This window comes from Gekko japonicus, unplaced genomic scaffold (genome assembly GCF_001447785.1).
Source record: "Gekko japonicus isolate JY-2015 unplaced genomic scaffold, Gekko_japonicus_V1.1 scaffold911, whole genome shotgun sequence".
In the NCBI taxonomy this organism is placed as follows: domain Eukaryota; kingdom Metazoa; phylum Chordata; class Lepidosauria; order Squamata; family Gekkonidae; genus Gekko; species Gekko japonicus.
The window spans coordinates 146,091-162,102 of record NW_015172582.1 but is presented as its reverse complement, the minus strand read 5'-3'; the positions used below and the strand labels follow the sequence as shown (position 1 = coordinate 162,102).

The window sequence follows — 16,012 nt, the reverse complement described above, 5'->3', positions numbered from 1 at the left end:
TGGGAATTAAGGAAGGAAGGAAAACTTCTTGGGTTTCAAAACTGTCCGGTTTCCCCCCCCCCCCCATGCTTGAACTCTGTATCCAGTGAGCTCCTTGTTTTCAGGTGACACCAGTAGTGAATGTCAGTGTATCTAAATGGAGTCCAATGGGGTCGCCATGGTGCTGGTTTGAAGTCCTGCTTCAGCGCCATAGTGCTCCCAATAGAATGGGTTTTTTTTTAAAAAAAAAAAAACCCTCTCGGGGAGATCGTGCACATGGGGGCGGGGTGGTGGTGGCAGGAAAAGAAAGCGGCACAGTTTGAAATGACACACCACTTCAGAGACGGCTCCTTACCAGAAGGGAAAGGCTGTGTGAAACAGCCGTCCCGGTTTATTCCATGATGGGACAGTAAGAGTTTTTACAGGGTAATGTGAAATGGCTCTTGGTCTGACATGGAAGTCAAAGTTATGGATCTGTTGCAGGGGAAGGTTACAGTGAACCTACACAAATTGCCAGTCTGAATGTCAGGCGCTTCAGCCAAAACACATACTGGTAGCACACAAGGATGACCAAAAACAGAGAAACTACTCAAAGGGCTGGATCCCACTGAACATACCCAGTCACAGAAGGGCTCTTGTGCAAATGGAAATGCAAGAAAGTGACTGCAAGTAGCCCTTGGACTAAGTTAACTTGACTATATCCCATCCTGCGTTTACACGTATACAAGACATAGTCTCAGGCATTTCTCAGCCTATCCCCCCTCCTGGGTAGTGATATTTGATCAATCATATTGTTCTTCCAAAATGCACTGTAATAACTTCCTTTTGATTATTGTACACAGCTTCCCAGAAATGAAAAATCTGTGCTTGATCTTCCAGTAGCTCTTGTGCAATAGGACTGAACAAAGTTTTATTTAACAATTGCATGGCGGGATCAAACCATCGAACTTACATTTTCTAGCTTCTTTCGACATATAGGGTAGCCGCATAACTTGATGATAAATCGTTCTTCCACAACGTCCTTATAGTGAGAAGGTGTTATATATTTCCCCTGAAATTATGAAGAAGATATTGGATTTATACCCCCGCCCTTCACTACCCAAAGGTGTCTCAGAGCGTCTTACAAACGCCTTTCCCTTCCCCTCCCCACAACAGACACCCTGTGAGGTAGGTGGGGCTGAGAGAGCTCTTGACAGAAACTGCTATTTTTCAAGAACAGCTTTTATCAGAACTACGGCTTGCCCAAGGTCATCCAGCCAGGTGCAAGTGGAGGAGTGGGGAATCAAACCCGGTTCTCCTAAATTAGAGTCCGCGCACTTAACCACTACACCTTCACAAAACTAGGCAGTGCATGCAATGGTTAAAATTCAGAACTGAAAGGGCAGATTTAGAAAAAAATAAAATTATAAAAATGAAAAGAAACAAGAACAGTAAATGATGAAAGAGGAAGAATGAATATCTTTTAAACCCTTTTTGTACTTTTTAAAAACTAAAACAAAGACTTGCCATCTGCTTTTCCTTGATAATAAGGGACACTGTAGAGACAATTTTAGGTACTTTACATAATGATGCATTTTTCCAGCTGCCATCATTCCATGCTTATATTAATGATTATATAAGTTGTCAACATGTGGAAAAGTTATTTGCTCTTACAACAAAATTCAAAGAACCTTTAAAATTGAAAAAAACTAATGAAAGACATTATCTAAGCACCTTTACTGGAAGACAGTTACATTTCAAGAGGTTTTCCAAATTAATCCAAATTAATTTTTTTATACTCCAGCTGTTGGAACATGTATGAAACTTGAAACTAAGTTATCATTTCAGCCTAGATCTACCTTGGAGAGCTGTGACTGGGAGCCCAAGTGAATATGAACACTTAACAGGATGGTCAAAATAAGGGTTTATTAATGCTGTTTAACAGCAATCAAGGTTCAAAATCTTTTTTTTTTTACTTTTTATTTTCAGTTTTAAAAATCTTACATACAAAATCTTGAAAAGGAACACGGAATGGCGCTACGAGCAGACGTGTCTCAGGTTGCTCCCAAGCCCGTCCGATTCCACTTCGCTCCTTTGGGGTCCCTTTGCTCAGCGAGGGGCTCCGCTCTACTTCCTGGAGGGCAAACGCGGGGGTGTGGCTGTTTCGCCCCGAAGCAGGAGTGAAGAAGTGGAGAAAACATGGTTTTCATGATTTTCCTAGTTTTTCCTAGACCAGCATTTTTAACTTATATATCTCATGAAACAAGAAACATATTGCAATGAAGATATTATACTGTGTAAAATCAAGTTAAAACTGAGTCATTTGGGACTTTAATACCCCCAAGAATTAAATCCAATGATAAGAAAATGGCTTGGAAGTGTTTGGAGAAGAAATCTATGTGAAAATGGTGGGGGTAAGAAAAATACTTACTATTCTGTTTGAACTGCTATCGTTTGCGGGACAGTTAAACATGTTTGAGCTCTTATTGTTGGTTGGAATTTTAAACTTGAAGATCAGTCGGATGGCAACTAAGGGAAAATATGTGCAAAAGATTGTTGGCAATTGAAAGTACAGGTGTGGCTGCATTGTAAAATGGAGCTGGAAGCTGATAATGAAGAGCTAGACCCAGATACTCTAGTCCATAACCTTACTTGGGAACAATTCAGAAACTTCTTGCAGAAGGAAATTATGCAAGCGGTAAAAAATGCCTGCAATAATCTGGTTGAAAATTACAGAAATTCAAGTCCAAACACGAGGAAAAGAGGAGACTCTGTTCAAGGTTCTCAGAGCTTTGTTGAGGGCTCTGAGTATTCTCAAGAGGAGGAGAGAGAGCTGCTGGCTAATCGGTATATACGGAAAGAGAAACCTTGGAGATTAACGCAACTCCAAGATATGGCTTAAAAGAAACAAAAAACTCTATTTCTGGAAAAAAGATAATGAAACGGCATCCATCAAAAGTACAAGGGAGAAAAAAGAATGAGAATGAAAAGCGGAAAAGAGGAGAAAAGGATGGTGTAAAGAATTCCAATGTGAATAAAAGACTGAGAACTGGCTATCAGAAACAAGGAAAAAAAGATTTAGGCCTTAAAAGTTATGAGTACAAAAATGCAAGGCATCTAAAGGAGATTGAAAAGAAAAAGGAGTTTACTGAAAGATGGGGAAGAAGGAAGAGGCAAAAGCTATGTTCGGTTTTGGTAGAACTTTTGTTTTCTTATTGGGTATAAATAAGTCTTTGGGAAAAAAAGGAAAGATACCTAATACTATTGTGGAGGGGGGGGAGATAGTTTGTAACTTAGTAAATGGTGGGAAATTATGCTTATTTGGGTGGATCACTTTGCTCTTTTACACTGCCCCCCCCCCAGTTTTCTTTATAGGGCTCTAATTATAGAAGGTTTCTACATAGCTGTTGGGGGGTTTTTTTCCTAATAGAACAACTAAGAGTAAGAGGTGAATTATTTAGGTAAAGAGATTGTCTTTATAAAGTTAATAAAAGAAACTTTTTTATTAAAAATATTTTCTAAAAGATTAAAAAATAGCAAAATGCAATTATAGAATGTTTTTACATAGCTGGTTTGCCTTATTAGAACAATTAAGAGCAAGATGTGAACTATTTAGGTGAAGAGATTGTTTGCATAAAGGTAACAAAAGAAATTTCTTTGTTAAAAATATTGTTCTAAAAGTTTAACTGCCTTTCTTAATGTCGGTGTACTGGTAGAAATGCTAAATTAGTACTACCTAGAACTGGGTCTCTTACTGAAATAACAATGATTCAGATACTGTGGTAGGAGGAAGGTCTGTAAGTTATTTCTTCAGTACAAAATGTAATAACCTCTAATTAACTGGTCTTTTGAGTAGAGCAAACAGGATATAAGATTATAATTATTCAAATAAATAAGATAGCTTCATGAGTATATTGTTGTTAGCCTGAGAAAGGTTTAGGAGTAAGAGTGTTTGGTAATGTATAAACCTTGCTATTGGAGCAATTTAGATGAATTTGATTCACGCGGTGGCAATGATGCTATAACAAAAGTGATTTGGACAATTATGTATAATTAATTTAGTTAATTAGGTTCTAATATTGTGCTATGTATATCTCTTTTTCTTTTCTTATATGTGAAAATCCAATAAAGAGATTATATTAAAAAAAGGTTCAAAATCTTCAGTGTGGGAAGATTTGGATGGAGATGGAGATGGAGAAAACCAAATGGTATAAAGTGGCATGGAAAAAAAACCCACCTTCTAAGTTCTGTCCTATTTCTGCTAGAACTTTTTAAGATCTAGGAATGGTCACCAGCCTGATGCAAAAATAGTTGTGTCAGTCTATATATTCCCCCCACGTACACTTTGCCTTATTTTAAGCTGTTTTTTGTTGGTCACAGCGTTGTTATCTTCCTGATATGCTACATACTTCATGAATATTGAAATCAATTGGACTCACAGTTTATCCCTTTGATTTCAAATGGAAATTAAGCATGGCCAAGAGTGCAATCCTGGGCATTGCTATTCACACTTTACTCAATGGGACTTATTCCAAGGTAAGTGTGCACAGGACTGTAGCTTAACACTAAGTCTTCTCCTGGAAAAGGATGTGGGAGACACAAGTGCAAATCCCCACTCTGCCCTGAAGCTCAATGGATGACCTTGGACCAATCACTCTCACAATGTACATGACCTCACAGGGTTGTGAAAATAAAATGGAGAAGGAAGAACTACGTATGCCCCCTTTAGCTCCTTGGGGAAAGGGGAAGATAAAAATGTACCAAATAAATAAAATAAACAAGGTAAAGGTAAAGGTTCCCTTGCTCGAAAGCCAGTCGAGTCCTACTCTAGGGTTGGGGTGCTCATCTCCGTTTCAAAGCCGAAGAGCCAGCGCTGTCCGAAGACGTTTCCGTGGTCATGTGGCCGGCACGACTAAACACCAAGGCGCACGGAACGTTGTTACCTTCCCACCAAAGTGGTACCTATTTATCTACTTGCAATTTCTTGCTTTCGAACTGCTAGGTTGGTAGGAGCTGGAACTAGAGATGGGAGCTCACTCCGTCATGCGGCAACTTGGGTCTTGAACTGCTGAACTACTGACCTTCCACAGTCTGCAGTTCAGCGTCTTAACCAACTGAGCCACCACAGCTCCAAAACAAACAAACATATAAATAAAACAACATACAGTAGTATAAAAGGAAAACATACACAATTCACAAGGAACTCTTCAGTAATATCATCTTCCAACAGACGTTGAACAATACACAAGGCTTTTCGCTCATATTCAATCTTCTTTCGAATAGCAGCCTCAAGTGCTGCTCTCCTGCAAGAGAAAATACATTGGTCTATATGGGCAGCACTCTGAAACCATGGTTTATGCTAAATTAATCATAGATCATGTTCCAAACCATGATTTGCTGCTTTTGGATAGATACTTAAGACCATGGTTTACATTCTGTGCTTCCTTCCCCACCTCTGACCCATGGATCCTACCACAAAGTCATCACTTTTACTGGATTGCTTGCAAACTTTCATAACACATGCAGGCCTATTGTTATTGGTCTAAAAATTTGCCTTACAGGAGATCTTTGGGCTCATCTACTAATAGACTTCCCCCTCAACAGAGGACTGAATTGCTCATGAATGTAACATACCTTTGTGCAGCATCTTCATTCTTCGAAGTACTGGTTTGTTTATTTCCTATTTTTTTTAAAAAAACCAAAACAAATGATGCATAAAAACATAACCAAACAATTTATTCCATATAAGGCCTGGAGCATAAAAACTGTATCCTACAATTTTACTTGTAGGATAACCTTGACAAAACTCTACAAAGAAGTGTTTTAAACACATTTTGTGATATAGGTACTGGCATCTTAGGTACCCTAAGAATATGTTGTTATTCAGATAATGCAGATACTTAGAAGACTAGGCTGCACATGACGCATATTCTATCAACTACTTTATACAAGGCAAGGTAAACATTTGTGTAAATATGACTGGCTGGTTTCAGACTGAACTTTCATCAGCTAATTAACTTAAACAATAAAGATGTCCAGTGCCAATTAACAGATTGAGAATATTTTTGTATACTTACATTTAGGCCTGTTCAATCATTACTGAAAGATGAACTTTACACTTTTATTTGTATGAACGCTATGGGCAGCTATGACCACATTAGCAGTACTATGTGCACAAATAACAAAGTTAGAGCCTGGTGGCACCTTTAAGACCAAAAAGGTTTTATTCAAGGTATGAGCAGTCGAGTGCGCACAGAGCCCATGAGTTGAACCCAAACAGATAATAGCCACATAACTAAGCTTGTTATTCCTTTAATCTGTTCAAAACATCTTCATTATTCTGTATGCTAATTTACAGCCCATCTTCTATATGTATGACCGTTATTTCGATTTCCATTTCATTGTATCTTAAAGAAGTGTGCATGCACACAAAAGCTTATACCTTGAATAAAACTATGCTGGTCTTAAAGGTGCACCTGGACTCTAACTTTGTTCTATTGCTTCCAACCAATATGGCTGCCCACCTGGATCTATGTGCATAAAGAGATCGCAGCTACTCTAGATAAAGAGTGCTGTTTTGGGTACCAACAAAGTAAATAAGACTGAAACACCCGACTGAACCAATTCACTTACTGATAGGGTTGCCAACTTTATTATTGGTGCTGCTCCTGTGACAGCAGCCTAAGGAACACATGCTTTAACTGAGAGAGATAAAGTAAAGGTAAAGGTTCCCTTGCTCGAAAGCCAGTCGAATCCGACTCTAGGGTTGCGGTGCTCATCTCCATTCCAAAGCCGAAGAGCCAGCGCTGTCCGAAGACGTTTCCGTGGTCATGTGGCTGGCATGAGTAAACACCAAGGTGCACGGAATGCTGTTACCTTCCCACCGAAGTGGTACTTATTTCTCTACTTGCAATTTCTTGCTTTCGAACTGCTAGGTTGGCAGGAGCTGGAACTAGAGATGGGAGCTCACTCCATCATGCGGCACCCGGGTCTTGAACTGCTGAACTACTGACCTTCCACAGCCTGCAGTTCAGCGTCTTAACCACTTACTATAATTCGGAAACGGTTTTTATGAAAGCTTGGTTATCCTAGTAACATTTCCTTTCTAATAAAAATCCACAGGACCTGAGAAATCTAAAGCCAGAGGAGCTCTAGAAACCAGGGCTACAAACCTATCCACCCTGTTTTACATTAAAATCCACAATACAAAGTGGGACGAAGCTTGTTGATACCCAGCAGGTCTTGTCTGAGCCCGCCCTCGAGTCGGGGAACGTGGCATTTGTCCCACCCACCCCCCTCCCGGTTTTCCACCCCCGTTTCGTTATGGAGGCGAACGATAGAGAAAGACTAACCCATGCTGTAAGGAGGGGGGGGGGGAGAGGACCGACCATTTTTACCTGAGCGTCTGCGGTGATGTCGGCTTTTAGCGGAGCTTCGCGGCTTCTCTTCCGCCATCATCGGGAGCCTTTTCCCCTCTGACCTCTCACCCGCCGCGGCGCTGTTTGCGAGAAGGCGGAGCTCGGGAAGCCGGGAGAGGCAGCGCCGAGTCCGGCCACAGTCGGAGCATTTCCTGAGGTAAACGGCGCTGAGAGGCGTGACAGGCAGCTTTTGTGGCCCTATTGGAATGCACTGGGCGGGGAAGGGAGGAAAGCTAATCGTCGCCTTATGGTGATTAGTCTGAAATAAATTTTGTCCTCTTCAGTTGCGCTTACCCTGAAGCAAGCGTGGTCGGCCTGCCTGAGATAGAGCTTTGGCTATTTATAGCTGCATTCCGTCCCTTCTGTCTCGGAAGTAAGATTGTACGCATGTCAATAAAATGTCCTCCTGTGCAAATGTGCGGAGGGTTTATTTATTTGCGGGGATTATTATTTAGCGTGCACTCTGATTTCGGAACCCGAGGCTGAGTCTATCTTAGAACAAGTGAACAAAAGAAAGAATAACAAAAACAGACAACATTGTACTGCAGCGTAAACTTTTTGTGGCTCAGAGCCCGTTTCTTTGCGTCTAGTGCATCTTATGTGTGATTTGTGTTCATTGATTCTCTCACTTAGAGATCAACAAGTCTGTCCAAAACAGACAGTAGAAGGGCATTTTTGGCACATGGTGGTGTACATTAAATCAAGTGATTTATAAGTGGAGGAGCCCCCAGATGGTGTCTGTGTGTGTTGAGTGCGGTCAGGTTGCTTCAGATATGGTGACCCTATAAATTGACGTTCTCCAAAACGTCCTGTCCTTAACAGCTTTGCTCTGGTCTTGCAAAAACTTCCTCAATTGAGTCAATCCATCTCATGTTCAGGCTTCCTCTTTTAGTGCTGCCTTCAACTTTTCCTAGCATTATTGTCTTTCACAATGACTCCTGGTATTTTTGGCCACTGTGTGTCGGAGTGTTGGACTGGATGGGCCACTGGCTTGATCCAGCATTGGTTTCTCTTATATTCTTATCTTCTCTTAATGTGATCAAAGTATGATAGCCTCAGTTTAGTCCTTTTAGCTTCAAGGGAGAGTTCAGGCTAGATTTTTTTAAAAAATAAATCTTTTTATTGATTTTGTTAATAGCATTACATACGACAAATACTTAATGATTCTAGATATCTACATATATTAAATAAGATAATTGCTTACCGTTTAACAGCTATTCACCACCATACAGCACTGTTGAATTACTATCAGTTTGTCATTTTAAGTTACCTGCTATATCCTATAAATATAACCATCTGTGATAAATCTGCTTGGCAGGGAGAATTTCAGGCTAGATTTGACCTAGGAACCATTTATTTGCCTTTTTGGTGGTCCACTGGTATTAATAGGTCCGTATAAGTATTACCAAGGTATATATGGGTACAGAGTTGACACGTAGATCCTGGGACTGTGCCTCTGATGGGTGATCCATGGTTGTTGGTGAGAAGATGTTGTTGGTGAGAATTAAGTTGGGGGCTGCCTGTAATCAAGGAAAGGTCTATCCAGTACAAACACAACATATACCATGAGATGGCAACCAATATAAAGAGACTCTTGTTTAAAGTTACTAATGAATAATACACTGGTGCTCAAGGTAACTTATATGATCCTTGTTGTTTGTATCAATACAACAAATACAACAAAGTGCAACATAGTCTATTTCTTACAATAACCAACAATAACAAACAGCATGTACGTTTGTTCCATACAGCTTTGAGAAAGATTTTGCAGCATATACTTTTGCCTAGTACAGCTTGTGAAAGATTCTGACAGGGTCCTGGTTTATTTTCAGCTTGTTTCTTTATCTTTATCAAAGAATCCTCACACTTAAAGACTACATGAATGAAAGACTTCTGCGATTCTTTTTATGGCATACTGCTCCTGTTTCAAATCTGTCTTCTTGAAACAGGAGCGGTATGTGATAGAAATAATTACAGAAGTCTTTCATTCATGTAGTCTTTAAGTATGAGAATTCTTTGATAAAGATAAAGAAACAGGCTGAAAGAAAACCGGGACCCCGTCAGAATCTTTCACAAGCTGTACTAAACAAAAGTATATGCTGTAAAAAAATTCACAAAGCTGTATGGAACAAAAGTACATGCTGTTATTTGTTATTGTTGGTTATTGTAAGAAATAGACTATGTTGTACTTTGTTGTATTGATACAAACAACAAGGATCATATAAGTTATATTGAGCACCAGTGTATTATTCATTAGTAACTTCAAAGAAGAGTCTGTTTATATGGGTTGCCATCTCATGGTATATATTGTGTTTGTATTGGGTTAACTGTCCATGAGCCTGTAAAACCAAGGAAAAGTCTGACACTCAAAGCTGGTGAAAGGGAAATACCATTTAAACAGGAGAGGCTCTGGGTTACTGATGATGTGCTGAAGTAGTGTAAGTTGTGAGCTGTAGGTTGCATATGAGTCTTTTGGACTCTCATGTTGTCACGATCCTTATGGCCACAGCTGTGTGGAACATCTTTTGCTGACTTTCATCCCCTTCAGCCTGCAGCTACTGGATACATGCATTTCTGCCACATGTAGGATTTCTTTTTGATATGCTGCTTGGAAGGCATGCAGTGGTGTGGCAAAAGTCAGCTTCTGTATGTGGCAGCAGGATTTGTAGGCCCCAAGTTACCACAGATGGAGAAAACCCTACCAAGCTGAAATCTGATAACACTCTGGTAGAACAATTATGAGCTTAATTTGTCAGGACACTCTGCTAGACTCTTTAATTAGGCTAAAGTTTATTAAATGTATTGAAGTCTGATGTTAAGTATCTTTAGGTTGAGTGTTTGATAAGTGGATGATAGAATAAAGTGTTTCTCATTTGGGTATGTTCTTTAACTTGTGGCAGAGCTCTTGAAGATCAGAAAATAATGGCAAAAGAAGAATTTCGAGACGTAATACAAAGATGTGTAAGTACTTGGTAAATTCCACTATGCAACATAAAGGAGCTGTTTTAATAGATTTTACAGAGATGAACACAGTAGAAGAAATCTGATCTTCATCTCCTGTTCTCTTTTAACTTGGGACTGTTACTGTTATCACCCACTTGCCTTCCTACCTGATAGAACTTGAGGGATATGCTATCCTAGATAGGTTATTATGTCTGCCGCAAGAGTTCCAATGGGACCCTAGAAAATATGCTGCTATCTTAAGAGTTTTTGTGCTCACAAAGAAAAACTGTTGCACCTTATGTTCTTTATATACATCACAGTCCTTGAAAAAGATTGTATTTGAAATGGGTAAATTACTAGAGTCCCGTGGGACTAGTGGTTGTGATACTGACAAGGTGCTGTCTGAATGTTTGTACAGAATGTAAACCTGCACTTTGATGTTTTGTTTGGGTGAAACCTATTTTTGATAATATTTGATACCAATATTTATATAACAGTATAGAAAAATAAAAAAGAAAAAAGCACAAAATTGATTTACCTTGAACATACATCTAAGTCAGTATAAGTCAGCTTCATGTGTGTTCATGTGGTATAAGAATACTTTATTGTTAGACATAAGTATAGCAAAATGTTTCAGACTGCATTTGAAGAAACACTGAGACAGATGGCATGTTTCTGGAGTTGGTGTCTTATCTATATACAATTAAAGAATCACTGTGATTTCGATATGAAATTGTATTGTGTAAAGTTATGCAATGGTTTTCTAGTTGATTTTATAAATTATAGTGAAAACATGTACATTCTCATTGTAGCAAATACTGAATGAGGAGGACTTTAAAGGAGAAGATTTTGACCATTTCCAAGCTGCAGGAAAGAAGTGCTTGGAAGAGGGGTATATAGCTGAAGTATTAGAAATAATTCAAAATGAGAAAAACAAGGTGAGTTAAAACTACACCGCCATCTGTACCAAAGCCATCAGGTAATGGATAGAGCTACAAGAACTGAAAACTTGAACGTATGATAGAAATGTGTCTCCCTGTTAAGTAATGAGAATGCTAGTAACCCAAGCAATAGCTGTTTTATTAAATAATGTTTAATGATTTCTAAGCCCTTACTATAATAGAAAAGGCCATTTATAATTCTGAGCATTTCAAGTTACCCGTGCTTGAGCTATATTGTTACATCAGATGCCTGATGAGTCTATGCTGGTGATATGGACTATGTCAAACTGTACAGCCTGGTTGGAATTATTTCCTAAAATGGAAATGTTACCCAAGGCAGAGAGTTAATAGATGCACAATTCACATGAACTGCCTTCACATAGAGACTAAATAATGAGTTTTCAGCTTAAGGCTATAATGCTGAAGCACTGAACCTAGTTCTCATTGAGGTGATAGACTCTGGGTCTGGACTGTGTCAGCTCATTCTGCAGGTGGGACTTGGGTGGCAAAATGCTTTTCCATATGGAAAAGTTCCCTCTGCAACTAAAATGTCAGGACAAGGCTAGGCTTAGATCCCTTCTCCCTGACATGCTGTTTTTTCATGAGGGTGAATTGTTTTTGTATGGAGGATCAGTGAGTCATTACAGCCACCACCTGGGATCTAAAGTGATAAATTCCAGATACAGGCTTACCACCTCAGTGAAAACTAGGCCTTCTAGGTATTATGCAGCTAGTGAAATCTAGTGGTTCAAGTATTGGATTAGGAATGGGGACATTGATTCCACTTGCCCCTTTGCCATGAAGTTCACTTTGGACCAGTCACTCTTCATTAACCTAATCCATTATAAGGATTGTTATAAGGATAAAATGGAGCAAGGGTGCTGCCTGTGTTATCTGAAGAACTGTGGAGAAAGGGTAGAACAAAAATGCAATAAACAATGAAACAATTTTGCAGTAACTCTGATTCTTGGGATATACTTCCAGAACAGCCTCTACTGGAACACTTTGAAAGTTTGGCTCTGCACTCAGCTCATTGTGTTTTTCTGATATATGAGTATTTTATTTTCTGGTAAAGTGGGTTTGAAATCTTTTGTATAGGTTATTATCAAAAGCATGGGCTGGAATCTTGTGGGTCCTCTGATCAGATGTACACATGAATATAAAGAAAATGACATTGAGAGAGATCGCTGCAAGAAAATATTAGATAAGTTGGTGGAGGTGAGTCACAATGTCTGCTCTGTCAGCTATCAGGGTGCAGAGATAAGAGATGTCTTTTAGCTTTGCCCTTCAGTGGTGGCAAAGGGGGGTTAGATTGTTTTAAAAGATAAAAATACTATATATAGGATTCTGTGGGATAGGTAGAGTTGTAGGGAGAATGGTTACCCTTCAGTGTGTATGCCTGGGGTGGGGATTGATCTGAATAACAAATTCCAAAGAAGCATTTTTAAGGGAGAGACAAGGGGCTGGATGGATAGGGCTTATCTTTGAAATTCTGTACTCTAGTGTTCCAGACTGTGGTCAAATTAGGAATGCTTGCCCACACAGAAAGCTCCCAGCATATAGTAATCTATCATATTAAAGAGAGAAATTAAGTGTATCCCACTCTTTGATCTAGTGCACGGCATGTAAGGAGCTTGTAACATAGTGGAATTCTAAAATTTGTAACTTTGTGCCTGAGTTTGAAGTGGCAAAGTCCAGAATTCTGTTATCTCCATCTGCATCATACATTGAATTATATTAGCCAAAAGCACTTGCTTGATAACGGCTAACCCCGAGAAAGAAAGGATTTCTGGAGGCTGCTCCACTGCTTTGCATCTGTTCTTTGTAGAGATTCATTAAAGCTCTAGCCTTGTCTGAGCATTTCCTAATAGTGGAAATTCAAGATCTTTCAATTGGGAAAGAGGGGATTTGGCAGCCAGGTTTATATACATATAGGGAGAGATGTTTTCAGGCTGATATATATTGTTGAAGGGATAATGAACTAGAAAGTTGGTTTTGTGCAAACTAGATTTTAGGTAGAAAAATCTTTACATTCATGCAGATGTGAAGCAGCATAGGCTTCAGTGACTAGGAGTTGTTTATAATTGTTCGTAAGATGGAAAACATCTTGCACCTGAATCCTCTCTCAAATGGCAGTGTTATTGTGTAAAATATCCTGATTTGTCATATGCTTGTTATCTTATAGATGGTAGTGGTGGTTGGTTTACTATAAGATGTTAGAAATGAACATTACACACATATTGGACTTCCATTGTCACCATTTTTTTCAGTTTTGCAATCCAAAAGAACTTGTTCTGGGTTTTCTGGAACAGATTGAACAAACTTCTAAGGAACAGATGTCCCAAACTGTCTTGCTTTTGCTTAAGCCTCTGCAGGAAGGTAAGGATTTTTTTCTTTTCTGAAAACAAAAGAACTTGACTGACTGTGTTAGTTTAGTTGTCACAGGAAGCATTTTAAAGCATGAAGTCTGAAAACCTTCTTCAATGCATTAAGTGATGTGCTGTAATGTTATCGGAAGACATACAAAGGATTATGGTTATCCTTATTGTCTAAGAATGCTTATTCACCATTTGGAAAGCTGTTTAGCGTTTAAAGTACTTTGTAATTAGTCTCCTCGCACTCTGTGAGTGGAGACATGGTTTCTGCTCTGTTGAAGAAAAAGTAGAATGTTACAACCATAAACTACAGTGTTGGAATACAAATAACAGTGAAACTAATTTTCACACCTTTAGTCTCACATTTCTCAAACAGTAATCATTTATGCTGGATTTTAAACTGAGGGGACTTTCAAATGCAGTTTCTGGTACGGCATATAGCTGTCTGCTGTTGAAAGGAAAGAAATAAGAAAATCCCACTGGTCACACCCAAATCCATAGTAATGCTTTAGGTTGCAGACCATGAATGAACTCTTTGTTCTGCAAAGCTGTGCCTGACATTGGTAAGGGGATAAATTAGCACTAATAAATTGAAACTCAACCCAGACAAAATATGGGAGCAATTCTAAGCAGGTCTACCTGGAAGTAAGTTCCATTTCACTCAGTGTTGGTAGCTGGGTAGTTAGTTGATAGTAGGTAGATGGTGGGTAGTTTGCTGGACCATGGAGGTGGTAGTCAGCTGGTATTTGATAGAGCTGCACATGCCCTCTAAAGATCAAATTTGTGATTTGTGGGCACTGTTAGATCCTATATTATTTATGGGCACAGATGTGGTATTCATAGCTCAGAGTGCCTTTTAACATGTTCACTTTTCTGTGGTTGCTCCCTTTCTGTGGAAATTCCTCTCAATGAATGTTCACGTGACACCATCTCTGTCATTAGGCACCAGACAATGTCCTGTTTGTCCAAACTTTTAGTAGTTGATCCCTGCCACATGCTGCCTTTCTCTTGTCTTTTGTTTGTGTGTTTTAACTTCAAATACCCTTTCTTGAGTTTTTCTCATATGTTGCCACGTTAAATGTTGTCTAACATGTGAGGTTTGGGGACCAGCAACAAAAACAATGTGGCTCTCCCCCAATAGTTTTTGTGACAGTCGGACAATTCCAACATATACTGCCTTCCTCAGAGGCTAGAGTGCACTGTTTAGACTCTCCCAGGTACATTGGTGGGAGGGGTTGAAGAGCAGGACTTGGGAGGGGAAAAGAGCCATAGCCACCCCAAACTGTAGTGGTTAAAATTGGCGGACTCTAATCTGGAGAACCAGGTTTGATTCCCCACTCCTTCACATGCAGCCAGCTGGGTGACAGCAGTTCTCTGAGCAGTTCTCTCAAGAGCTCTCTTATCCCCACCTACCTCATAGGCTTCCTCTAAGGTGTGGAGTTTCATTAGAGATTCATTAATCCTACTTTGTGAGCTATGGGCATTAAAGTTGTGAGCAAGCGATCTGGCTACTGTATAAATTAGTTTGCTCTGGAGCCACCCTTCCTGAGCTAAGAGAAAGATGTGTGAGCCGGAGGCTAAAAATCTGTGAGCTAGCTCACACTAACTCAGCTTAGAGTCGCTCTGAGTGAAGGGCAGAAATCCAGCTCTCCTCCGCCGCCTCCTCTTTCCACAGGGAAGAGAAAATCCCATTCCCTCTTGGTTCAGCTCTGGTTCCCTAGCCTCCATCTCTGCTTTCTCCCTGCTCCTGCCCTTTGTCGATGCCACTCACCCTCCCAGTATTTCTTTCTGTCCATCTCCTGTTAAACAGCCTCGCCTTCTTACTCTCTCCCTTCCCCCAGCTCCTTTCTCTATCCTTGGTCGTTCCTTGCTCTCCTTGCCTCTTGTCACTGCCCTCATGCTCTCTTGTTTCCCATGCGACCTTCTTCCACTGTCGGGTGCCGTTGCAGGTAGCTGTTTTCCCCCCCAGAAGATATTTTCTCCCAGGTGACATCTATCTATGTGCAAATGTCACTCTTCTGCCTTTTTTAAAGTTGGAAACCCTCTGATTTTTTAAATAAAAGGTTTTTTGATTTTTCTGCAAACCTTGGGGTTCTTTTGGGTTTGTGGAAATATCAGTCCTAGTCCTTGGTGGCCCCGTTCTGCAGATTTTTTGTTCTGTGCACTGAAGCTGCTTATGGGAATCAGTGATATGATTTTTGAGAGTACAACTCCGTATTATGTGTAATTGTCTCATCGTTCTTTTAGTATGCTGCAGGCACTGATGCTGTGATTCAAGGAGGGAGACTGGAGTAGGTAGAAATGAATTGTTTAGCTCATTCTTCCTGTACTCTGTTTTTATACTGAAAACTACCATGCCCAGCTGTTTTTATTCCTG

At 39.8% G+C, this 16,012-nt stretch overlaps 2 protein-coding genes across 2 annotated transcripts in view; one reads left to right on the top strand and one right to left on the bottom strand.

The window, feature by feature from the left end:
* The window catches only part of RPAP2 (RNA polymerase II associated protein 2), a 77,216-nt gene extending 69,803 nt beyond the window's left edge, over positions 1–7,413 (bottom strand). The window contains exons 1-4 of the mRNA XM_015421471.1: positions 7,356–7,413; positions 5,593–5,638; positions 5,147–5,261; positions 932–1,030 (exon numbers count right to left, since the gene is read on the bottom strand). Coding sequence (XP_015276957.1) covers positions 932–1,030; positions 5,147–5,261; positions 5,593–5,638; positions 7,356–7,413 — 318 coding nt within the window. The remainder of the gene's footprint in view (positions 1–931; positions 1,031–5,146; positions 5,262–5,592; positions 5,639–7,355) is intronic.
* Positions 7,414–7,437: 24 nt separating this feature from the next.
* Positions 7,438–16,012, top strand: part of GLMN (glomulin, FKBP associated protein) — a 33,614-nt gene continuing 25,039 nt past the window's right edge. Inside the window, exons 1-5 of the mRNA XM_015421470.1 lie at positions 7,438–7,533; positions 10,277–10,337; positions 11,132–11,257; positions 12,359–12,478; positions 13,531–13,639. Of these exons, the coding sequence (XP_015276956.1) occupies positions 10,299–10,337; positions 11,132–11,257; positions 12,359–12,478; positions 13,531–13,639 (394 nt within the window). The 5' untranslated portion in view covers positions 7,438–7,533; positions 10,277–10,298. The remainder of the gene's footprint in view (positions 7,534–10,276; positions 10,338–11,131; positions 11,258–12,358; positions 12,479–13,530; positions 13,640–16,012) is intronic.